Source organism: Aplysia californica, unplaced genomic scaffold (assembly GCF_000002075.1).
Source record: "Aplysia californica isolate F4 #8 unplaced genomic scaffold, AplCal3.0 scaffold00003, whole genome shotgun sequence".
Lineage (NCBI taxonomy): Eukaryota > Metazoa > Mollusca > Gastropoda > Aplysiida > Aplysiidae > Aplysia > Aplysia californica.
In genome coordinates, this window is record NW_004797273.1 from 2,604,655 (window position 1) to 2,631,155 (window position 26,501).

The 26,501-nt window shown below is 39.4% G+C and overlaps 3 protein-coding genes across 3 annotated transcripts in view; 1 reads left to right on the forward strand and 2 right to left on the reverse strand.

Annotated features, from left to right (window-relative positions):
- The first annotated feature begins 2,909 nt into the window (after window positions 1-2,909).
- Window positions 2,910-4,911, forward strand: LOC101853826 (MAP kinase-interacting serine/threonine-protein kinase mnk-1-like). Its single transcript, XM_013079439.2, has one exon. It carries the CDS (start codon window positions 3,850-3,852, stop codon window positions 4,909-4,911), a length of 1,062 nt encoding a protein of 353 aa, XP_012934893.1. The 5' UTR covers window positions 2,910-3,849.
- Window positions 4,912-7,533: 2,622 nt separating this feature from the next.
- On the reverse strand, window positions 7,534-16,980 carry LOC118477276. Its single transcript, XM_035968391.1, has 7 exons — window positions 16,960-16,980; window positions 14,804-14,996; window positions 14,284-14,366; window positions 12,331-12,488; window positions 9,625-9,822; window positions 8,286-8,612; window positions 7,534-7,825 (listed from the first exon to the last, which is right to left on the reverse strand). The coding sequence occupies exons 1-7, from the start codon at window positions 16,978-16,980 to the stop codon at window positions 7,621-7,623; spliced, it is 1,185 nt and encodes a 394-aa protein (XP_035824284.1). The 3' UTR covers window positions 7,534-7,620.
- Window positions 16,981-21,772: 4,792 nt separating this feature from the next.
- LOC101864426 (inactive peptidyl-prolyl cis-trans isomerase FKBP6) overlaps window positions 21,773-26,501 on the reverse strand; it is a 33,539-nt gene continuing 28,810 nt past the window's right edge. Inside the window, exons 13-14 of the mRNA XM_005089122.3 lie at window positions 25,451-25,577; window positions 21,773-22,307 (exon numbers count right to left, since the gene is read on the reverse strand). Of these exons, the coding sequence (XP_005089179.1) occupies window positions 22,272-22,307; window positions 25,451-25,577 (163 nt within the window). The 3' untranslated portion in view covers window positions 21,773-22,271. The remainder of the gene's footprint in view (window positions 22,308-25,450; window positions 25,578-26,501) is intronic.

Here is a 26,501-nt window from a genome sequence, read left to right on the forward strand (position 1 = left end):
ACACACACACACACACACACACAATTGACATACACACTCACGTAGTACGTAAGCGCACGTGAGGAAGGGAGAGAGAGAGAACTCTTTCTCCGTTTTGCTCAACACTTGACTTTAAAACTGAAGTGCATTAGTGGATGGTTGGCGGCTGCTCTGGTGTGGTTTGCTCCTTCTTTCATATCAAACATCTTTTGTCTCCATATATCTCTCATTCTTTTTTGTGTTTATTATACTCTCTTGTAACACCTCTAATCTTTTGCATTTATATGACCTTATTGTGTTGCAAGTGCCGCAAAACTCTTACTAAAACTAAAACGAAGTGCGGTTAAACATTTGTGGCGCAACTTATTGTCAAATATCTCCCCAACTGTAGAACATAACATAGACTCTCCAACTTTTGCACAATGATTCACTCGTTAAAAAGATCGTTGAAGTTGAAGATAAGTTGCGCCACGAATTTCTTACCGCACTTGAGATAAGTTTGTAAGAAGGTACTGCAACTCAGAAGTGAATTTAAACTGCAGGTTTAAGTAAGGGAAAAGGGCTATTCCATATAAATGAAAAAAACAAAACAAAAAACAACAACAACATGAGATCGAGCGCATGTTGCAACACAATTTGGGGAACCAGGGGGCACTTATGATACAGAGGTACTGTGTTCGCCTCTTATTCAGTCAAACTTTCACGTAAGAAATGTAACCAGTAACAATATGACAAGACTATTTACTATTTAGATATATATGAGCTTTTTCGAAAAGTTCGTCTTTCTGGGGTACTGTTCTCTTTGTAAATGTATTCAAGGAGAACGAGAATGGAAATCCAATCATATTTGGTGTCAATAGATCCAGTGAATGCCACTGATAAACTGGGAGAAAAGTGAGGTAGTTGGGGAAAGTCGTTTTTTTTTTTTTACGATATAAATAATATAATTCAGCTGCCATGTTGACCGATCCGACTCTTGACAAGGAGGACAAAGAGTGACCGAGCGACTGAATCTTGCCCAATTGATCACGTGATTTAACGGATAATGCGCAGAAATCCCCACGGGCTAGAACACGGAACATGCGCAGAAATTCCCACGGGTCAGAAGCCGCAGGCTAATCGACCGAATTAATTTGAGTCGCAAAACGCTAGCCACTCCAGATTGGGCAACTGGCCACTTTGTTTTACAATACTATTTCATTATTTTGATAAGCGCCTGATTTTACCTTGATAGGCCTACCATGCATTTAGATAATGGGGGGGGGGGGGGGGGGGCTTTTTCAAAATTTGTCTGTCGGCTCGGGCATAGTGGGATATATCCATAATGACAGGGTGAGATGATATAAAATAACCCCTAACACCACACCCCCCCCAAAAAAGGAAAAAAGCAAACAAACACATTGTGGTGTTTACATGTATAAGAACAACAGCAACACCCTTCAGAAAACAAACAAACAAATTTACAAACAAAACCATCACCCCCCCCCCACACACACACACACACACCTAATAAAAACCTCAAAATCTAAACTATGCAGAATAACTCTGGGATTATCGAACACCTGTCTTCACCGTGTACATGTTACAGCGAAATCCCTTACTATTACAATTTCCACCACACACACATACACCACACGCACACATAGACACACCAGGTGTATGTATATTATATTTGTTGGACATTATGCGCCTGTGTATACAATTTCAACACCACAGGTATTTCAGACACTCATGGGCCTACTTAATTAGCCACGTCATCACAGTTTATAACACAAATTGTAAACCAGTATAGCCGCCCATTTAATTTTAATCATACTCTTCTCCTGTCTGGGATGGCCCTGTTAGGCAGGGTCAGAAGCCCACCTCCTAAATGATCCAGTTTGTGTCCATGGCGGTGTAAAATCACCTTCATAAGATAAAAATTGCCTAATCATCACTCTCGCCTTTGACATGGCAAGTCAAAGTGCAACGCGCACCATTGTGTTGTTTTGGCTTCATTATCACGGACACGCTTCACTGGTTTGCTGAGTGTCTTACGTGTACATGACGTAATCTGATACCGCACCAGGGACAGTGTTTACACAACAAAACTACCCCCCCCCCCCCCCCACCACACACAAACACGCGAGCGCCTCGGGGTGCACATGGATACATGTACAAAAAAAGAAAGAAAGAAAGAGAGAGAAGGGGGGGGGGGGGCAGAAAGGGGGTGTGTGAGGGAGAGAGAGAAAGCGAGAGACTGGGGGAGGGGGGTGGACAAACACAGAGCAAGCGAGTGAGGGAGAGAGAAAGGGAGAGAAGGAATGAAAGAGACTGAGAGAAAGACAGAAAGAGAGAGAGGGGGGGAGACAGAGACTTGCACTTGATAGAGAGAGAGAGAGAGAGAGAGAGAGAGAGAGAGAGAGAGAGAGAGAGAGAGAGAGAGAGAGAGAGCGTGAGTGAGGGGGGGGGGCAGTTGAAAGGTTTTGTTTGGAAGATTGAAACAATAAAGAAACTGCAATAAATTTCACTTGTTTAAATCTAGTCTGAATGTTGATCACAGCGCCGTCCAGACTGATCTTCTGGTAGTCCTCGTGATTTATTTTGGTTTAAAAGAATAATTTTTTAAAAAGCAATATTAAAATACCAATAATGGTCGACTTCACTTTCTGGAAACTTCGTAGAATGCTTCGTCATTATAAGCAGAGCCAAAAATTTTACTGTTCTAAGCTTTAAAAAAATGAAACTTCACCGATTTCAAGCTGTCTGGAAAACAGAGATTGCACAAAGCAAAACTACAGTGTTCCCTCACTGTACCCCCATCCCCTTTCACCAATCCACAATACTTAATAATTTTATAGACGGCTTACCAAGGGGAGACAAAAGTGGAAGGGTGTGGTGGTGGTGGAGGGGTTGTGTTTTTTGTTGTTTTTGTTTTTGTTTTGTTTTGTTTTTTAGGGGGGGGGGTGGTATCTGTGCGTAAATAAGACACATTGTTGAAGTTGAAGAATATTGTGTAGTGTGTTTTATTGGTGAGCCCTCTGATTTTTGTTGACGCCTACCTTTTTCTTCACTCCTATTAAACCCCATTTCTACAATTTAAAGTGGTACATGTCATATTTATTTACTCCCGAAAAGACCATAGTTTTATCCTATGCCAGGAACACATTTTGTGTCAATAAACTTCGAAATAAAAGTCGAACTGGGTATATGGTTCCTTTTAAATACATCTTTTTTGGAAAGTCTATAGTCGGTCTTTCCCCTGGATCATAATTGTTTTTCTCCCAAATAGTTTGAGAAAGGGTTAACGATTAATACATTTTATCTCAGCCCACGGCGATAAAGTGTCAGGGAGGGGGAATGTGGTGTGAAAGTTACAATTAAATTACTTTCACAATTAGACTACAATTCTGTGAGCGCTAAACTATTTCAAACGTTATGAATGTAACACAATAATTAGCACAATTCAAATGTGGACAAAAGCGAGAGTGCCCAGGATAAATTCCCTTCAGGCCGGACACGCAACAGTTGCGCGCGTCGCTTGGGACAAAGGATAAGTACATGTAGGCTATCCCTCACAAAGACTCAGGACTGACTTGTCGATGAGCGTGGGACTGTGAGAAGGCGAGAAAGCCTCAGTCTAGAGACTGGACATCCGAGAGCCCTCACCTTTTTTTAAAGCTTGTTATTCACTTGTAAGTGCTTGGACGAATGTGTTTAAAACTACTAGTTAGAAAGAAAACGCGGCTTATTGTATAATTTTCATGAATTGTGCACATGTTTACAGTGTTAATCTAATCATCACGTTGACAAACTTCCCTTGCACTGTGTTTTGCCATCCTACGTTGAGTTTACGGAGTGTTGGAGTAAACCAAGCTTGTGTTAGCCACGATGATATCGCAGTCAAGTGAAGGGATGAGCTGTCTGTCCAAATTCCCGGAATCTGGCGTCATAAACGCATATGGTGACAGCGCACTGAGTATACCGAGGACAGATGCACTCTGTGTTGATACGAACGTATTTCTTACTTACTCCAAAAAGAAAGATGGACAAGACAAACCCAACACTCCTTGTTTCAACGAGTTGTACCAGCCTACAGGAGAAATTTTGGGCCACGGTTCGTTTGGCTCCGTGTGCACATACAAGAGGAAGAAAACGGGGATGGAATACGCCGTAAAAATCATCAAGAACTGCGATGATCCTCGCAGACGACCGGCAGTGTTGAGGGAGATCAGAGTTTGCGGTCGCTTCAAAGGCTGCGAAAATATCATTCAGCTCGTGGAGTTTTTCGAAGAAAAAAATACATTTTACCTAGTGTTTGACAAGGTAGCGGGAGGTACCATGGACAAGGTGATTAAATCACAGGCGTTTTTGGACGAGCCTGACGCTTCCCGTGCGATCAGCGCCATTGCCCGCGCTCTGTTGACTCTCCACAGCGCCGGAGTGGCCCACAGAGACATTAAACACAGCAACATCTTGGTTCATACAAAAGGGGAGGTCACCCCACTCGTTCTGTGTGACTTAGGCTTAGCGAGTGAGCCCACTCCTAACGGGGCCAGACCTTCCCTGACGACCGCTGTAGGCTCACCAAAGTTCATGGCACCGGAAGTCGTAGCCGCGATCAGGCAACGTCCCGTGGTACCCTACGACCACCGCTGTGACATGTGGAGCCTAGGTGTCCTGCTTTTCTCTATGCTCTACGGCTTCCTGCCTTTTAAAGGCGACTGTGGTAAGCACGTAGGTGTCTGGCGCCAGCCTTGTCATGACTGCCACCAAATCATTCTACACAAGGTCCTGCACGGACAGTTCAAACTCCCGCCTGGCCCCACGGAGTTGTTGTCACGTGACGCAGTGAATTTGGTCCGAGGCCTCCTGGCCGTTGACCCCCGAGACCGCTACTCGGCCTTCGACGTGCTGCAACATCCTTTTGTCACCGCGCATGCACAAAGGTGATGCCGTCACTGAAATCGCTTCGTCCTCCCCTTTGCTACCTCAGAATTATAAAGATCTGTCTACTCAATACCTAGTTTTGAGAAATTTGAGATAAATTTTTTTGGGTTTGTTTTACAATGTGTCAAGCTTTTTTTAATGTAAGTTGTTGAATATCTTGATAACGGCTGGGAATATTTTTACGATTTTGATATAGCAGATAGAGCATTTGCTTTCTGATCTCATGGTGTTAGTAACACAAATCGGCCAAAAATGTCAAATAGAACTTTGTAATTTTTAGGTAGCGACTTTGCTGTCACAGTCTTTTCAGTGAACGAAGATGATGTCATTTCGCAAAGGATTATTATTGTCTGGACTAAGCTGAATATGACGGTTTCGCCGAATAATGACATATCTTGAAGATTTTGTCATATTATGGTGTATGTATTCACTTTTTGTTCTGTGTGTTTGTGACTGTAAATGTTTTCTGAAATGCATGTTACTACTCTAATGCATGATTGACTAGGAGATATGATCATTTACTTTCTTTTAAAAAATTCTATTACTACATACAAGCGAAAATAATACTTTTTTTTCTCTTTATTTTTTAACACCAGGAAGCTCATGACTATCAAAGAAAACCAAACTGAATGAACCTTGTTCTAAATTTGCTGTTCCTCAAATATGGTTAATGTCACTGGGATTTGCTATACATTCTGTCTTGTTATAGCAGTCAGTAGATAAAAAGGGGCAAGGGGGGGGGGACTGATCACTTTTTTAAAATAGTCGATGAAATACTTCAAAGATGAGGTACGAACCAGCGAAGCGATTTCAACATGATGTACAACATCATTTATTTTACTGGGAAATGCAAATGTATGAGTATTGCACTGAATAAATTGCACCATCTTCTTCATACAAATCTTCTGTTTGAACTATCCCAAGCAGGAAATATTTCTACAACACAGTGACAGATACAGAGTCCATTTAACCTTAATGAGGATGTGCGTTATGGTTACTTAAACATGCTTGAAGGCGCGGGTTTTTGTTTTTTTTAAGGAAGCAAAACTTCGCTATTCGTACAGAAGAATTTTCAATTCTATTTCCTTATCCTGAAACTTTAAAAGGTAGGCAAGAAAATATATGGATTCTGTGAAATATTTGGCAAAAATTTTGCGAAATGACTTTTTTAAAATAGTCGATGAAATACTTCAAAGATGAGGTACGAACCAGCGAAGCGATTTCAACATGATGTACAAAACTTCGTGTTTCTGATTTGAGTATAAGGTAAAATAAAGGTAGGTGTACAAATGTACCACAACATTGCGATTGTTCTACTGCTGATCACGCATATTATATCTGTTACGTTTTGAAAAGTGAACTGTGTCTATGTCAGCCAGGCTCTTAGATGGTCAGTATAATTTTACTTTTGCACCCATTTTGTTTTCAGATAATATTTTAAAGCAGCTTTATGTTCATTTTTAAAATCTGTTTTACTTGAATTTTCACTTTAAGTTCGCCGCAAATTAATCTATTATTTTATTAGTATGAAAACGTTTGAGTATGACGGTTTTAATACTGAGCTAAAAGACAACGTACAGGCCTAGGAATTACATAGCAATATTTCACCTGTCTTTAACAAACTGGGGGGTATTTTAAGGTAGTAAAAAAAAGAACACGTTTTTTTTTCCTTTTGGGATAAGGGGAGAGAGTTAGAGAGAGAGAGAGAGAGAGAGAGAGAGAGAGAGAGAGAGAGAGAGAGAGAGAGAGAGAGAGAGAGAGAGAGAGAGAGAGAGAGAGAGAGAGAGAGAGAGAGAGGGAGAGGGAGAGGCAGGCAGATAGACAGAAAATGTGCGCGCACGGGCGCCCTTGAGTGTGTGTGTGTGTGTGTGTGTGTGTGTGTGTGTGTGTGAGTGTGTGTGTGTGTGTGTGTGTGTGTGTGTGTGCCTTGATTGTCTTTGTACTCTACTCACTGTTATACACGACTTTGTAAAAACTATCATGTCAATAAAATGTGTTATTACCATTGATTTGGAAGTTGCGTAATGTGTGTTGTAAGTGTTGACTATCGACTCACCAACCTTCGTTTCAGTAAAAGTTGTGGGAACAACGTTATTATAAAACAAACAAGAATCTAGATCTAGATCAATTTTGTTTATTAAAAAAAGAGCGCTCTAATTTCCGGCTTCCGGTGAGAAGGAGATCACTCTAACGTCGTCAGCTCGCTTCAGTTTAATTTTTTTTTGTTCGCAATTCTACGTCAGGAAGTTTATTGACGCCGCAAAATTTGTCAAAATTCTGCTAAATTCTGCCAAAAATCAAATTCCGCGGCCGCAGCCGGGTGAAATTCCGCGGCGCAGTTGATCCATTTTTCGGCGCGAAAAACTACGATGTCCGAAAATTTACAATCACTGCCCCCCCGCCCACTTTTATTAGAGCAGGGGAGGTAACGAAATGAAAATAAATCCAACATGGTTCGAATACCATACAACATTGTGTAGTTGTCTCCCATGAAAAGGATTTGTTTTATCAGGACCTGTCCTGAATCCAACGCAAGAGAAAGTGTTTTCAGGTGATTAATCATTAAACAGACGTAAAATAACAATCAACTAACCAACCAAACAAGCAAAATACATGGTGTTGTATTGGAGATCGTTTGTATTGAAATCAAACACTAAACAAAAGTCAACTTAAATTCAGCTCAAGTCTAATTTATATTATTGTGAATAAGTTTTAAAATACTTCTGCGTTCTGCACAGTACTTGTGCCAACAACCGGGCTCCCCTTTCGCCTGTAACATGCTACAGGGCAACAAAGAGAAAAACTTGACCACAGGACGATGGTGAGGTGTTGTCGAAAGGTGCTGCTCAGACATATGTAAGAAGTGAAGCTCACGAGGTCGCTGCAGAGTTGGCCAATGGTGAACGTCTCTTTGAGTCTGTACAATAAACACGGTAATATTAAGGATTGAAGTAACAATAACAACATCGTAGGAAGAAATATTATAGCTGTCCCCGTGGTTTTATGCACCCTGCATAATTTAGCAAAATTGAGCATTTTTTGGCGTAATTTCTGATTATTTTCCTTTACCATTCTTAGTTAAAATTAACAGAATCGCATAATTTCAACTTTTTAGGCTCAGTTTGTATTATTAATTTCAGAATTTTTCTTGCTGGGATGTAATGTAGACTGTGGAAGAAAGAAGCCTAATGTCCGGCAGTTTCTCTAACTATCTATCTATCTATCTATCTATCTATCTATCTATCTATCTATCTATCTATCTAACTATCTATCTATCTATCTATTGTTGCAAGTGTCTTTAAACTTTTACTGAAAACCGTTTAACTAAATGACTACCCCAAAAAAATAATCATAGAAACGTTTACAACTTCACTCACGTCAAGTACAGATAGTGTTCCTTCTGGCCTACCCCATAATGGTCCAAGTCATCCCTCACTAACACGTTCACGTTATTCGGCAGCGAAAACAGGATGAAGAAAAAAGTCGAGACCAAAACCACAGTAGTCGTCTGTTTTTCCAAGTGGTCACGTGAGACGCTTTTGTTGACTTTATTACTTTTGTTTTCGGCGACGCCGCTTGAACTTGAGGGTAAAACTTGGCTGTTGGTCATCTTTGAGCGTCGTTTTGAGTGGAGGAACAGTGCGGTGACCATGCCAGAGTTGGTAAAAGTGCCTACTATGAGTGGAATGTACACCATGATGTAGCTGAAATGAATGAATTGTAAAAGCGATATGACATTCAGCAATATATCATTTTTTTTTAACGTAGGTGATTTTAACCTTTTAACCCCCCCCCCCCCCCCCTCATCAACACAATCTAGATCATTAAGGAAGCAGGAGAGACATCCCAGCCATAAGACCAAGATACGAAATAACAATTTTTCTCCCCACTGATCGGGAATCGAACTCAGGTCGCTTGCGTGGGATAGCAAAGAGCCTAACCGCTACGTAATAGTAAAAAAAAAAAAGCGTAGCAATATCTCTGAAAACTTGTATGTACGTTAACTTTGTCCTTTTAATTTCTGAGGAGCTCTTTAACGTACTTTAAACTTTTTAGTGTTTGTGTGCCTTCCCTTTGCTGAGACAGTGGTTGTTAATGCAGAGATTTTTGTTGCAATACTATGAGTCACTCATATATATACAAAGATAAGAGTAAGATTCATAAAATATATTTTATTTATTTGTCAATCTTCTTTCTTCTTTTCCCTCCTCTTTTCCCGTTAAGCGTCTTCGGGAGATGTAGTTTTCCTCGGTCGGCTAGCTCTGCTGCTCTTTATTTCACTGAAGCCTTCAAAATGTAGATTCTAGATGTCCTAAATTTTACTAAAAATTAGGCCCTAAATCGTTAAAACGTGTTATGAGCAAAGCTGTCCTCTCTTATTCTTGTTTTCTAGTAGACAGCAGCAGTTATTGTAAAATGAGTAGGCTACCATAAAGGCAGATTGAGGTGAATGGAGATTCTCTGTCTGGCTCAGTGTCTAATTCAGTTTTAAAAAATTGTGTTTAAACAAACTAATGATAATGGACTCATAAACACGAGTGGTTGGCAGGTACTCAAGACTCAAGGGTGGCTTGCTTTTTGCTCCTTTTCTGTACAGCATCTCGCATCCGTATCTCTCCTCCTTCTTTTCTTTGTATCTTAAACTAACGATATATGAGGAAGGAGAAAGTAAAGTACCGGTAAGAAAAAAAAAAAAGCAACCCTCAAACAACTTACGAAATCGAGCGTGCGATGTGTACAAATAGAAGAGGATAACTTTTAGCCAGTGACGTCGTCGCGACGAAGTGATAGCCCTGAGAATTGCCGGACTTGACTGTGTAGCGGAAGAACAGGTAGACATGAGCCAGGAGTGAAAGGGGCAGCACTGACGAACACACGGGCAGAGTTTGGTTCAGCACTCGAAGGCGACGGGCTCTGTAGAAAACATAAGAACACACTGGAAAGTAGACAATTGCGAGCCATCGTGGTGAAATCAAACGCTCGTCAAAGTAATGAAATCGCAGAAGCCGACATTTTTTCTACCGTTGAACAATTTTTTGTTTAACGTTCATTAAAAAAATTCGGGGTGGATTTTACTGAAAAGCGTTGATCAAAACATCCCCCCCCCCTAAATTAAATAACCCCCCCCCCCCAACCTCAAATAAACAAACAAAACCAAACAAATTCATTAACAAATTAACAAAATAAATAATTTTCTAAAAAATATTATGAAAATGAATAAATGAATAAATAAATAGATAAATAGATATATTTTTTAAAGTAAAAAAAAGGAAGTGATTTTTGCTTTTATTATTTTTTTTACGAAGGTGAATTCGCAGTTTCCAAGAACACTCAAGATTAGGAAGTCAATAAACTTTTTGAGGCCATTTTCTGGTTACTTTGATCTAAGACACAAAACGACATCAACCTTCTTCAATCGCAAATATCTTGACTTCTTTTCAAGACAGATAGGTATTTTTTCCACAAAACGAGAGACATTGGCTAAGCTTAGAGATTATACTGATAACTCTATCACCATCATCCGGTGCCTTGTCGACTGGCGCGGGCGATCATGGACCTCCACTTCATTCTGTCTTGCGTTGCAGCGATGGTCTCTTGCTGTTCCCAGTTTTGTTGTCAACCTGTCCTGTATCTTTTCCCTCTGTCTGCCTCTGCTTCTCTCTCCATCCAACTAGCCAATTGTTACAATATTCTCCAATGCTTCTTTCCACATTGTGTGTCCAATGAACATTGCTTGTCGCTTTCGTATATATTCGCCATAAGCTGTCATCTGTAATAACTCATTGCAACCTAAAACTGTCGGGCACCTGATTCCACCGCGTCACGACGTTATTATTATTGAGAGCAACGGTGTGGAAAATCGGAATAGCGGCACTTACAGTGAACCAAGTTTGAAATACAATGTATAATTTAAATTACGTGACAACTTTGTTGGCATCTGATACATTTTTGGTGTTTGATCATTATCTATGGCTCACCAACTTCCCCGCTTTGATTTAACAATACAGTCATGTACGAGGGAGAGTAAAAAAAATAATGCAAGTTGTTCGTTATTTTTCACAATTTTGCATCAAATTTAATTCAGTTAAGCTCACAAGTACTTACTCATATATTTTTGAATTCAAACTGTTAAAATTAGAGTTTCTTTAATTTTGGCCCGAATAACGTCACATCAAAATGGCTACCCTCTTGGAGGTCTGTCAGAGGTAAAGAGCAGTGATTGAATTTCTTGTTTTAGAAGGAGAATCCACCGATAACACACAAAAGAGACTTCAGAATGTTTACAAGGACCAAGCTCCAGATTTTGTCACTGTATACAGATGGGTCAGAGGTGTAAGCAATGAACCGGAAGAAGAAGAAGAGCTGTCCATGTGCTTTTCAGATAAGCATCGTCCCGAGGAGTCAGCCGGAAAAATCACGGCAATTGTGTTTTGGGACGTTCATAGCGTGCTTTTCACAGATATTTTTTAACCACGAGTATCAACTGTCAATTCTGAACCCTACATTGAAACATCGAAACGACTGAAAGCAAGAATTCGACTAGTCAGACCAAATTTGAACTTGGAAAGAATGTTTTTTCACCATGACAATGCCCGCCTGCATTCGAGTACCAGAAAAGGGTAGACAATCACCTGTTTATGTGGAAATTACCGCCACACCCAACTTATTCTAGATATTTGGCTCCTTCAGACTTCCACCTATTCTGTCCTAGAAAAGAACCATTCAGAGGTCAACACTATGGAAACGATGGATAAATCAAGACCGCTGCACCCCTACGACCAACCTGCTCAGCTTAACGCAGCTGGCATGGGAACTTAGTAAATGGTAGACAGTGGCTATTGAACGAAATGGAGACTATATAGAGGATTAAAAATGTGATCCCCAGATGCTCCCCTTCAATTTATGGTATGGTAGTTGCAAGTGTGTTATTTTTTCTTTAAGTTATAAACGAACTTGATTACCTTTTGACTCACCCTGGTACTTAGTTTTGTTTTTGTGTTGTGAAGAAAACTTAAGAGATCTCCAGGGTGCAATTTGGGTATAGATTATTGGTACCATGACACTTATTAAGAAAGAACAGGTTAATGAATATCAATAACAACAGCAACAAGAAGAACCACCCCCCCAGATAATACAGACACATTCTCAAGACCGCGCTATCTTTTTCACTCTGCGAACACATAATATCCAAAGAAAATGAAAAGAAACAACTCTCCCAATAAAACAACAAACAACTCCCCCCCCCTACCCCCTCAAAAAAATAAAAACAAAATGAAAAACAAAAAACACCCGTCCCGCCAAGAAAAAAACAACAACCTGCAAACAAACAAACAAGCAAGCAAACAAACAACCAAACAAACATATATCGCTTTTACTTTTACAGTTAGCCTACTTCTATTCTAACAGTGCCATCATCCTGACCTCATGGGGAACGCGACGACGACAAATCGCTGTAGAGAGACGAGACAGTTGAAGACGTAGACACAGCGGCGACACGAGGTGCCCAGGTACAGGTTGCCTACGTACACAAAGTAGGTGAACTCTGTGGTTCTCCCACAGCTGTTGGAAGAAATGCAAGCCTGCAAGAGAGAAAGAGATAGCAAGAAATAGACTATTTATTTATGTCTGTTCAGTAATCAATATTAGACGTCTTAATTCCCTTATCCTTTTGAAAACAACAACACCCCCCAACCAAAAAACAACAACAAAACAACAAAATTTAAAAAATAATAATGAATCCATGAAAGAAAATATAAAAAAAAGAACCAAACAAAAAAGCAAAACATTCCCCCCCCCCTAAAAAAAAGCCAAAAAAAGCCTAAACATGAACAAAAATGATTTACATGTACATGTACTCTCTTACAAGAACAGGCTTTACTTCAGTCTCACACATTTTGGTAAATATAATGCACCCCACATACACACACCTTTTCTTTCCCAGTTCCCAAACTCACTACACTGCTAGACAGATTTAGTAAAACTTGAATGTGATTGAATCCTCATTGGTCCTAAAAAAAATGAACGATTGAAAGAGAACAAAACCCGCTCATTCACTCTCACTTCAGAAGCAAAACTACTTTTTGTGTTTGTTCCTTACTTCTTATAGTTTGTTGTTGTCTTTGTTGTTGTTTTTGCTGTAGTTGTTGTTGTTATTGTTGCTGCTGCTGCTGCTGCTGCTGCTGTTACTGCTGCTGCTGCTGCTGCTGCTGCTGCTACTGCTGTTGTTGTTGTTGTTATTGTTGTTTTGTTGTTGTTGTTTCAAGTCAAATTTTGTTGTCAACTTCTCTTCCCTAAAGAACTCCAGAACAAATTTTTAGAACTTTTTAGTACCGTATAGATCTAAGAACTCTTCCCTGTTAAGCATGCACTAAGCACTAAGTAGTAAGTACAGTAGTCTCCGCCTAAATGCACGGTGCTCGGGAGGGCTCCTTAGCGTGTGTTTGTATGGAGCGTGCGTTTACATTAACCTTTGGAAAGGGAGGACGGGACGCAGTCATTTCAATTCCTTATTACCATGGTGACCTCCCTTGGAGGGTGGGTGTGTTTTTGGCGGATAATGTGACGACACGTGACTGTATTGTGAAGGATTCCCCGACTGGGCTTAAAAATACAAAGGCATCCGGGGGGGGGGAGACTCAATGTCATGAATATGCACTGTAAGATAGCCTAAGAGGAAACTGTTGATGATAGTCATAGTCATAGAGACGACTGCCCGACCACTTGGCTTTCAAAGCGACCACCCCCGATTCATGGAGACATCAGCATCACAGATCTCGATATTCAGAAAAACATTTCTTTTGCGATTCGTTGAAGAAGCACGTTTTAAGTTCTTCGAGCGCAGCTGACTAGGCTTACTTGGCTATAGAGGCCTGTCTAGTGTTTTACGCGTGTCGCCTAGGTCTAACTTAACATTAAATGCCGTCACCCAAACACCTGTCAGAAACCTTCTCTCAAAGATACATTTCCATTGACCAATCGAAAAACATTTGAGTACCCCAATCCTCCCCCCCCCCCCCCCCCCCCCCGCTCCCCAACATTTCACCAACCAGTCCTAGACCCATGTTTCTGTGGAAAGTTGGGTGTGAAAACGCTGTCTATCACTCTCTTTGTTCGGCATGAGGGGCAGTCTCACCAAAAATCCGGTTTCCTAGGCTTGTCTTATGCAAGCTGTGCAGGTTGTCGTGGAAATTCCCCCTTGAAGCTTTACCTTTTGGCGTGTTTCACGGATCAGACCTTGCGTTTAGAGAGAGTGACCCTGCGTTTGTACGTCTAAATTATAGTAAAAGACCCGTCAGATGACGAAAGCGTGCTTTTGTATGGCGTGTGTTTAGGCGGAGACTACTGTACATGAAGTGACTTTTGACGAAAACCCACCTGGTGCAAAGTTTGTAATGTAGCGCAGAAAGCTTCCACAACACACATGACCACCAGATAGGACGTGGTTGGGTTCCGCATCTCTTTTCGCATGAACACGACTGCGCTTAACAATAAGCAGATGACTGAGACAGGCTGGCCTATTGTGACGGAAGGGGGGGGGGGGGGGGTTGAGGTCGAAGACGATAGGAGTAGGAGATTGAAAACACACAATGAAAGTGGTGGTGGTGGTGGTGGTTGTGATGATGATGATGATGATGATGATGATGATGATGAAGATGGTTTTTTTTTAAAGATACTACATGTGCACCATTCTGTTTTCTTCATACTAAACAATAACATTTGCATTCTATCTATCTATCTATCTATCTATCTATCTATCTATCTATCTATCTATCTATCTATCAATCCAAGGGATGAAAATGTCGGTTCAGTTTATTTCATTATTATGACGAGCGTTCAATTTCAATACGATGCCACACAAATTATGCAAGCTCAAAACTGAACAGTCGTCCCTCACCGATAGACTTGACCCATGTAGAAGTATTCTTAAAGAACAGGTAATCTTCCCTGGTGAGAAGACCAGAAGCCATCACACCGGGTGGCGCTGGTCCAGAAGTGGTGACGTTTCTGCCCTTGATGACGTCTACCCCAAACATAATGCTGGAAGCTGTTGTCATGGCAGCGAGTGGACTCAAATCTGAACTCGACATCTGAGGGAACAACAGAAAAACCCAACTAAAAACAATAACATAATGTTCCCAACCACAGAGGTGACGATATGGCTTTTTGTGTCTTGACAGTAGATCTAAGAGTAGCATACATAATACATGATCCAGCTTTGCTTGGGCGGTAGACATCATAATCATTGCCTTTCTCACATTGCACCAGGGTATGGGCCACGTACAAACACTTTCCACCTTTCTCCATCCTGGGCTAGCCTCTTGATATTATACCATATCTTCCCACTTTTTCTGTACATTAATTTCTTAGATTTTTCTGCAGTTTTCCTCTTGATCTTTTGCCCTGTGGATTCTAATCCAACACTCTATTTGTCATGGAGATGCCTGATTTCCTGAGAGTATGTCCAATCCATCACCAACACTTTTTTCCTACTTCATCTCTGACTGGGATCTGTCTTATTTTCAGTAACACTTCCTCGTTGGTGACCCTGTCTGGCCATTTGATCCTCGGTATTTTCTTAGACACTTGTTCAAGAAAACCTGGGTCCTATTCATGCAGCGTTAGACATTAGGGAGGCAGATTGCACAAGACAGAATGAGGCCACTTCCCTCTCTTCTGGTCTTGACTTCATTTATATTCCCCAAAGAAGAGACGTCGCGTATCGTCTAGCTCAGAAGCGAATTGTCTAAGTCATTTTTTCGCCGGTTCGGAGTTTTGGTTCGGAATGAAATGAAGTACAGAGCCAGCTTGGTAATAATATAGTTCTCTTGGACAAAAGTATAATCTACATATAAAATCAACTGAGTGGCCAAAAATTCAAGCAACAGGTTTTTTTCTTCTCATTTTCCCAAAATGGCTAAAAATGACTTCAGCATTTATCTTATGATCGGGACGATATGTTGCTTTCTGAAATCTTTTCCGAAAGTGTAACAACAGGCAATGTTCTAATTTATGAATAAACACTTGGCTTGTGCAGTAACAGATTTTGTGGCACAAGACTGCAAAATGGTATCCCAAATGATTATTAATAGTACGGTAGCGCCTGGATTTACCATAGGCTTGGGCCTAAGCTAGTTGCGCAACGTTGTCAGGGGACAAATTCTTTCATTGAAAGTAATGAAAGGAAAAAGAAAACAAAAATCCTTACTTTGAAATCAAAATATTGCGCTTGTTCAGTAAGGGAACAATAACAGTTCTCAGTCTGGGAGCTCGAAACTCTGACACAGTATGGTCGGAGAACTCAGTCAGAGATCCAGGTCTATTATATCGTAATAGCTTTATCGATTATTCCCCCACCCCCCTTGTTATTCCCCTTCTACCCCCCCCCCCTTCCTTACTTGACCCACATATATTTTGGAAAAATATTATGATCATCATCGTCCCCCTAACAGTGCACAGAGCAATACAGAGATTTTATGTCGCTCCGTTTCCTGATTGAAACATAATTGAGATAATTTACTATACATACTAGAGTAAAATAGTAGAATATCAATAAGACAATTCAAATGTACACAAACATCCTGTTGAGGTAAAAACGTTTTCCTGCAAATTGAATGCAATGAATAGCAGTGAAAGGTGAAACTGTGGGGTTATTTCTTGTGTTCTAAATCCATTCCTGCTCTGCCATGACAACTATTTTAAGATTCCAACGAACAAAGATCAGTATCAGTCTATCAGGTGGATCGATAACAACGACATCAGTCTATCTGCCCCCGGGGCTCGATCAAATTCCACGTAATTCAAAGGTTTACACAGGGGGAGCGGGGAACAACATTTAAAATAATGATCTTCTTCCCCTGCTAAGTTACCGCTCCACTTTGCAGTTACCATCGAAATGTGGTTAGTACATTAAGGTGATGGGGAATGAGGAACGATGCTATTGACATGGTATTAGGATAAACTTATTTACGTGTTATGGTTATAATTCATACCGTAATTTGTCGTAATCTTTTACATTTCATTATTGAAACTATGTGACGGTAAAGTATATACCACGACTTTCAGATCAAGCATAGTGAATTATGAACTTTTTAAAGTACATGTGCCCAGGATTTTTGTTTGTCATTTTTAGACTTCTTTTCCTTCTGTTAAGTAAAGGGTCGATAGCTGTAACAGGGATTTTATGTGTACAGTCAGAAAAAAGCGCGATGCATTTAATTGATTTATAGGGAGGGGGGGCAAAATTTATGGCACAACTTATCCTAAAAAATATCTCTCTTAACAAGTAAATCAATGTTGCCCGAACTTTGCACATCAGTTTGTGTCAATTTGTCTTAACTTACTCATATTTTTCCAAAACAATTGAGGCTAAATATAAAAAAAAAGTTTTCTTCATAAATGTATATAAAATATTAGAAATTCTCGTCACGCGTAAACTGAGATTGTTCACTGCACTTCCAGTTCCTAACACACATTATGCACACGCATATATAATAATAATAATAATAATAATAATAATAATAATAATAATAAATGACATTTATGTAGCGTTCAACCCCGATTAAAATACATAGGCTCTGAGCGCTTTACACAGCGTACAACAGTAACATTAAACTTTGTGTTCTGACTAAAGAAAATTATTCAAAATATTCATCTTATTAATTTAAAAACAGAAACGACTTCAGCTGACATTTGAAAGAATCAAAAGATTTGATCTCTCTTAAAGTACTTGGTAAAGCATTCCAGATCTTGGGACTTTGGTATTCAAATGCGCTTTCACCTATTGTTTTAAGTTTCATAGATGGTAAAATAAATTTATTTTTGTCAGCTGATGACCTTAAACAGCGAGTTTGAATGTACAGTCTTAACAGATTTGATAAATATGATGTTGCATTATCATTCAAACATTTGTGACATAGGGTGGCCTATGTCATAGCTCATCAATGACATCTTTTAGCGGTAAAACTTGTTACAAGAAATTAATTTTACAGTGAACACATTGTTGCACAAAAGGTTCTCAAAGCATACTTTCAATAAAATAAGCATGATGTCAAGATTAGAAAAAAACAACAACATGGCGCACTTGCTTTTAAAAACGATATTGCCCCGGCTGCAAACCTTTTAAAACCTGTAGAAACCAACCACTTGGATTTTTTATTTGTATATTTATAACGTTTAGAAAACCTGAATTTTCTAGAATACAGCTTGCAAGTGTTTACAAAAATGTGCGTGTGTGCCTAAAGAAAAGTACCAAAAGTCGGATTTTGGCCGTTTTGAGTTAAGAGTTGTACCTTATAGGAAATTCAATGCTGAACACAGGGTTAACAAATTTTTTTTTTAGATACCTCAAGTAGATTTTTAGATATTGCACATTTTGCGAGGTAGGGTATAAAAATGTAATTTCGAGAAAATGAGCTTTAAGTTTAACAAACTTGAGAAGATATACATACTTTAAACAAAATGATTTTTAAAATGTATTTATTCGTGGAAAATTCATTTCAAAATTGGCATTCAGTTGACATCGGTATCATGAATGGGATTTGGTAAGACATAGCAGGGACGAGAAAACGTGTTTCAAGAATAGATTTTTTATACCTTTCTCTCTAAAAAAATCAAAATAAAACATTTAGAAGTCAAATCAATGAAAACCCTCTGAACAGATTGTTTAAAAAAAAATGAAAAAACGTGATTTTTGTCATTTTCAGCGTGTAGCGCAAAACGGTCTGGGGCGACTTTTGGTACCTTTCTCTAGGCGCACACACAAATGTTGATCTGTCAAGATAAATTAATGCACGTCATTGTGCAAAAGTTGAAGAACCTATATTTAATTAGAGGAGATATTTGACAATAAGTTGCGCCACGGATTTTTGACCACACTACGAGTTGAAAACGTCATTTGTTTTTCTACGTTGACTTAACTCAATGAAGGTGCTTTTTCCGGTAATTTGACAACGATTATATACCCTCTGTGCCTGAACTGCAATTGGGCACTGCTCATGCTGTTTTTTCTTTCCTAATCCTTACTATCGTCATTTTTCCTCTCCGTCTTTTGTATGTTTGTCACACTCCTGTGACCCGCTATTTCCGGGGTGCCTTGATAGTCGAAGCACACTTTGTGCTGTTGAAGCAAGAGTGGTGAACAGAGTAAAAAATCTGATTCCCTGTAAGAACTTCCCTGTTGATCTTGTATTAAACAGAATGTGTACTAGATCCAAACCAGACAGCAGAACAGTTAAGGAAGAACTTTCATTTTTCACTTGGACTGCATAGAATGCCCTGAAGGAGAGCAAAAATGTCTTTCAATGGCAAAAGCCAAAGAGACCTATTCTTTCATTTTATTTTTAAAAAATAAAAGAAGAAAAATAAGGAATCAAGGAGAAAAGTCTACACACATTTCAATGAAAAAAAACAACGCTCTGCCATCTCTTTATGTAAAACATGATTTTATAAGCATATACAATGTTAAATGAAAATGAGCAGTGTAGTGTACCTTCTACACTAAATTATGACAAAGTGTTTAACAGTAAAAGAAAAGCAAAGAGGAACTTTAAAGCTGCATTTTTCAAAACAAGTATTTGACCAAATGGCCATAGAGAACGTCTTTTACAACATAAAATACGAAGTCAGTGCCTGGTAGTCTGATACTTGAAGACTCCCAAACATACGTCATGCGCTTCATTCACTCTTGTGCTCTACATTTAATGATCTTCACAGGCAAAAATGGTTCCACTTTTAGAAAAGATATGTACAAACTTTTACAAAAGAGATGAAAAGTCAGTTCAGGTTGTCAGATCTTTCCTACACATAAGTGTGAACAGCTGTCAATGGAGACTATAGAATCTAAAGACTTTTCCATATACAATGGAATCCTGTTATAACGAGAGGGAGGGGACCTGTGCGAAATTTCCGTTATATCAGGATTCACGTTACAAGGGATCCAGTAATAAATTCAAAGGAAATAGTCAAATAGGCCTGATCTATGAGTTTGGCGTTCTGTTTATTCGCTTTTGTATTTCCCCTGATGATGATTTGTTCAACATGATCTCTAGGTCTTACTTGATCAAAAACCGAATCAGGTTTCTTTCTCTAGCGCTAGCAATGTTGACAGCTCGGCGTTGGAGATCAGAAAGAAGGGGCTATGGCTCTAGGCTAACTCAAGCGGCTGTGTTGTCCCCCCCCCCCCCCCCCCCCCCACACACCATGTGGTGTGTTGCGTCTGCTTGCGCACGTCACACATTCACTCCATCCATCTATCACAGGATTGTGACCTCTCCATCCGCACCAGAGAAGTGAGAGGCACGGTATGCCTAGATAATCTAGACTGTGCTGGCCTATTACGCAATGCATTCTGCTTGTCTGCGCATGCCACACCCTCCCCACTTTTACGCTCCGGCCTTCATTGTTGGTTCGCGTGGGCTCTCCCATTCTTTGTTTCGCTGGATCCCCAACAACTTTCTCAACTGGCGAGGTTTTATAAGCTGTTTAATTGTTCTGTGCACTGTGCAGAGCAGCAGCAATATTCTGTTATAACCAACTAGCATGTTTGTCTGATTGCGCAATAGCAGTATTTTATTTACAAAGGTAAAGCAGGAGAGAAAACAGGGTTATAGAATAGTGTCTTTATAACAGACTTCTCGTTGTTTCAGGACTCGCAATAAGTGGACTCCACTGTATATAAAATAGACAAAATTAATATTATTTTTTTCTTTGACAGCAAGTATAAACATCTTTCTGTGGTTTATAAGCTTCTTGAAGTGAGCCACTGACTAAATGCAAATAAGCATGGTGGACACATTCATTACTCGGTGCCGCTGTGGACAGCATCATAAGCATCATCTCTGTATTGGTCAGTTCTATGACTGTACTAGTCAGTTGTATGACAGTATTTGTCAGTTTTATGACATTTAAATGAAATATCAATCAGCGGGATTTAGTACAACCCCGTTCAGCTTTTACAAAGGAAGATTCTGGGTAGAGTTCTGATAGAGTATGTAGACTACAACTGAAGCACTTTTAAAACTACGAAAGTCGAATTTTGTTTTAGTAAGCATTTTATGGCACTTGCAACAAAATAAGGTCATATAAGTGCCGAAGACTAAAGGTTTTATAAGGGAGTTTGTTTGTTTTAGTAGAGGTTTAACGGTTTTCAGACGCTCACAACTGCATAAGGTCATATGAGCGCCAAGGGGTGGATGTCAACAGAGAAGTCCTTACAGGGAATCAAGACTTACTCTGCTCACCTCTCTAGCTTCGACAGCACAAAGTCTGCTTCGACTATCAAGGCACCCCAGAAATAGCAGGTCATAGGAGTGTGACAAACATACAAAAGAAGAAGAGGGAAATGATGATAGTAAGGATTAGGAAAGAAAAAGCAGCACTTCCCTGTTGTAGTTCAGGCACAGTTTATGAGCATGACAGAGTTGGATCAGCCCATTAACTGTGCATTAGAACGAGAAATGTCCCCCCTTTGGGAAATGCCTAAAGACACTTCAGTCAGAGGGACTGCCCCGAAGGGTTATAAGAGAGTAACAAACACAAAAATAAGGAGGGGAGATAAGGATGATACCTATTTATAGTCATAGAAAAGAAGGAGCAAAACACACCAACCACCCACGCTAAATTCTGTATACTTGAAAGTCCAGAACGTAAAAACACACTGCCCAAGTCAGGAAGACCTACAGTGCAAGATAGATTTTAACCAGTTTTTAACTTTTACAGAAATAACAGAAATCAGAGAAATTATAAAGATTTTGTTGCCATTAATTTCACGACACACCTGAATAGAATCTACATCTAGAAAAGAAAAAGAGGGAGACGGGAAGAGATCATTCCTCTAGAAACAACACACACAAACAAGACACAGAGCTGTGAGTAGCACCATAGCATTGATGATATCATTTCGTTCTTTCTTCATTCAATCATCCACAGAGCAGACGGAAAGTTTCTGACAGATTGCTACCCCAGGTTAAAAAAATTCCATCTACCATTTCAGTCAAATGCAGATAGCAATTTTCTACCCTAAGCCCACTAGTTCCCCACTGAATCCTAATTGTGGAGATACAGATATATATCGATCTAAACCAGAATCAATAAGATGGAACTCTAGTCTTTCCTGATTTATAAATGATGTAAATCTCCCATATACCTGTAAATTAAAAACAAAACAAAACCAAAACAAAATAAAATTAGGAGATAATCTTCAGGCTTCTCAAAATAGCACCCATACATTCGTATTAATTAGGCACATAATTGTTACATTTCAAATTCACCTGTCCCACTGATATCTCAAAACTAATAATAGTCCACATTCATTGTTCATTGAAATACATGAGTGTCCACAGAGAGAAGCATCAAAGTTAGACTGTTCACTGTTTGTAGACTTCAAACCGCAGTGAGTTGCCCTGGAAATAAAAAACATGGAAAGTTCAGAAACATTCAAAAACATATATACCACTACTCTTCCAAAAAAAAGGATAAATGTGAGGCAGCATGGTGAAATCAGGCACTCCTCAAAATAATCAAAGTAACTCTTTATCTCCAAGGAGGGTAAACCCTCTACACCGGGCCCCTTTTTTGGAGCTAAATCTAAAAATGAAAAAAAAAACCGTCATTAAATGGGTTATTAAATAGAAACCAGCAAACCTATTTTGATAGTTCTTCATCTAATGAATGAACTTTCGGTATAAGAGACCTGTTTCCGGCAATCGCCGAAAAGTAAATTGATGTCGAATTCATTGTAAAGGAATGTGCCCAAGCCGCTGTCAGCGGCTCACCGGCACAGTGGTTCCGACCGCGGGCTGCTGGGAGCGGCTTGCCGGAGAGAAGAAACTGGCAATTTTCCGCAGGTTTATGAATTTTTAGTTTTTTGGCCCAACACCTTTCATGCCCATTAAAGAACACATTTCAGTGTGGATTTTACTGAAAAACATTGATTAAAGGCACAAGAAATGTAAATTTTCAGTTTCCATGGACTCTCTAGCTAGGGAAATAACTAATCTTTGGTGGCCATATTCTCCCTAATTTTATCTCTGAAACCAGATGACCCCCACCTCCTTCTTTGCAAATATCACGACTTGTATTCAAGATAAATTTTTTTTTTTTCATCCAAAGCAAGACGAATGAACAAGCTATAAGATGATACCAATAACTCTATAAGAACAAAAATTGACGAGAGCCTGATTCCAGTGTCGTGACACAAATGGATCTTTGTTTATTTGTTTTAGTTATTAGTAGAGGTTTTACGCGAATCGCAACTGCATAAGTCAAATGGATCTTGCAGGACCCTTAAACTTACATGAACTTATAAAAAATCTCAAATAAAGAACTACAGTTGGGAACAGATGAATCAAAAAAGTTGAGTATTGAGAAATAACTTCAACACATCCATAATTCGGGTTAACAAATGATGAAAAGTTAAAGAACTACCAGTCGGGGAATGGCAAACTGTACGAGCTATCCGTGATTTTCAGTTTTTGCAGGTTCATGTTATCTGTGTTGTCTAACTGTAGGTTGAACAAGAGAAGGATACAATAAACCATCCTAGTTTCTGAATGGGCACAAAGAAGACAAAGCCAGTGACAGATATTTTGTAAGGACACGCAAAGGTGTAAAGAACAAAAATCTGTATTGTTGTCTGCCAAAATCGGTGTCCTTTTTTATACACTCCTTTAGTTGCAGCTGATCCATTATACAGATGGATTTAAACAGCACAGAGGGTTTGGCACATAGGGTCGCACGTCAAGCAAGGACCAAGTAAGATGCCTGAATGGTGGCAAGAGGGCAATACGAACCGAACATGAGTACAATAGTATAGTATTTTGCGAGGTGTGCTAACAAAACAAGTTAATTCTCGCAATCCACAAATGGAGATATTGGCTGAAAAAATACACATCAAATTTGTAGATTTCAAACTGATGCCCTTTTCCTCTTTTATAATTTCATATACCGGTAAAAAACTGAAAAACTCATCAACTCACATTTGTTTCAAAGGTGGTCCTTAAATGTGCCCTAAATCTAAAGTGTTAGTTTTTCTGGCCTTCTATAAGTTATACGGTGAAGCCCACTTAAACCAAACACTGCTGTGTCCTTGGGGAAGGCACTTTATTTGAATTTTCTTCACTTCACCCAGGTGGGAATGGGTACTCGGCCATAGACAGGGAAAGATCTTGTCAGTATGTTAGTATTTTAGCGGCTATAAAATGGCAGATTGCACTGAGTGCTTCTCAAAAAGTTGAGATTGTTTCAGATCGCTCTCAGGTCTGCTGGGGTAATAATATTAGATTGTAAAGCACATAGAACTTGCTGTTGAGGGGGAGTTTGCGCTATACAATTAATGCTATCTTCTATTGATCCTTACCAGCCTTAATCTAAAAGAAAACAGAATTCCTATTGTTTTCCCGTTCTTTCTCTTTGTAGAAAAACTACCCATTAGCTGAAATGCTCCTATTTCTAAACCGAAAAGACATCTAGTGCTATGTTGTCTATATCTTCACCAGCAAGCACTGGGCTGTGATAATCATGATGTGTCAAGACATTGGGGCTTTACCCTCAAGCCGACTTGATGCTCCTTGCAACAGAACAAGCTGAATGCAGTTATAGATCTTTAGTTTAGTTTAGTATGGGGATTTACGGCGCTCGCAACTGCATGAGGTCATATGAGCGCGCGAAACACAAGTTAGTTTTTTTATACGCAGTTCACTGCACGGCTGGGTACGGGTTATTTGCTCTTAAAACGTTAAAATATTGAAAATTTGGTGTAGATATATAATTTCAATCTAAAACAACTTTCATAAAAATGTTTAATAATTCAGTTTTGTTCTACACTACAATTTTCCATAAAGGCTAATGGCCTTCATAAAATCCAAAATTCTGTTGGGACCAACGACGGAAAATAAGTCTTGCAACTTTTTTGCATTTAAAGTATTTCCTTCGGATCTCTCAAAAGTCTAGACATTCTGTTAAAATGTGTCTAATGGTAAAATCTGTGTCGACACAAAACGGCTTCCCATCTCCCTGAAGGAGGTATTTGTGTGTCCGGGCCGTGTGTCCGATGCGCAATCGAGTAAAAATGACTTCGTCTCTTCTGGAGAGGTCCGAAGGATATCGCGGTCTCAGTTTGGGTTTAATATTATAGAGTTTGTTACTCGTCCGTTTTTTACAGTGGCTCTCCCACAGACTGGAGGTGTACTTTTTGACTTTCCATAATAATAATAATAACAACAACAACAACAACAACAAAAATAATAGTAATAATAACAACAAAATTATAATAATGGGAATTTAAAGTGCTTAATCGCTAGATAGTAGAAAGCGCCATGCCACCCAAAGTAGAATTACCACTCAACTGACGAATCAAAAGACAGAAAATGCACATTGTGAGACTAGTTAACAACAACACACACACACCACACACACACGCACATACGCACGCCTGCACGCACGTATGCATGCACACACACACACACACACACACACACACACACACACACAAACACACACACATACATGCACAACTTTCATCTTCATCAAGTACACTTCTCTTTACCGTTCCTCGCTTCCTGACGTCCATGCCAAGGGCAGTGGCTGTTTCCAGGATGCAGGCGATCTCATTCTCCGTCATCTGGCGCTCTGGGAATGGCATCTCTGTCATGCATGGGTCATTCTTGAACTTCCTGAAAGGTTAAAGGTCACAGTCAAACTACAATAAGAGGTCACTGTTCTTACTTACTGACCGACTAAATTATATCCAATTAATTATAATATGTTGAATTGGGGTTGCAGCCAATTAGCAAATTAGAAAGTTTTTTTTCCATTGAAATAAAACTGCTGCCATTTTCAAAAAAATTAACTGAGAGATGAAAGAATAGCGCGACATGAACCTTCACATACAACAGATGAGTATATCATGCAACTACCCTGAAAATTCAGTTTCTTGCATCAGGTAAAAATAAATTAGACTGTTGCACCAGGTCTGACACACTTTTCTCAGTAGACACTACATCATGGTTAACCCTTCCAGCGAACAGCCGCTTTTGAGCACTCCCAAACCTCAGTCCCAGCCAATACAGCAGTATTTTAAAAAAAGAGGCATGCATTCTAAAAAGTAATGTAGTATCTTTATAACAAGGTTTAGATAATAACATATAACAATATCTAAAGGATAATGAACAAATATTATCAAAATTAAAGTTTAAATAAAAATAGGCTCGATAATTTAGAAAAATGTGCAAATTCAGTACCCCCCGAAACTGAGAATATATGCTCTTGGGACGGTGGGAGGTACAAGCGCTGCTGAAAATACACGTGCATGGGGCTGGAAGGGTTACCACAGTCAAATCATACATTGAGGAAATCCTGTATGAGAAGCACTTGGGATGCTCGGACAGGTTGAACGCTGGCGCTGTATTCTTTATGAGCCCATTGTGGGTAGGTGGAACAGGAAAGGCATAAAATTATTTTGATCTATGACTAAAACAAAATGAGAGAGAGAAAAAAAAAGTGTGTTGACTATTCTGCTTGCGAAGATTTTAAGTTTTTGAGGAGGGAAGGAGAGATAGAAAGAGAGAGAGATAGATGGAAATATATATATATATATA

Bases quoted from the DNA above. Each gene is read 5' to 3' on its own strand.
- LOC101853826 (XM_013079439.2), top strand. From the start codon at position 3,850: ATGATATCGCAGTCAAGTGAAGGGATGAGCTGTCTGTCCAAATTCCCG.
- LOC118477276 (XM_035968391.1), bottom strand. From the start codon at position 16,980: ATGCTTGATCTGAAAGTCGTG. The intron at 14,367-14,803 runs GTGAGGGACGAC...TCATGCGAAAAG, and splicing joins TACATGGGTCAAGTCTATCG to AGATGCGGAACCCAACCACG. The intron at 9,823-12,330 runs GTCAGGATGATG...TGTTTTCTACAG, and splicing joins GTCGTCGCGTTCCCCATGAG to AGCCCGTCGCCTTCGAGTGC.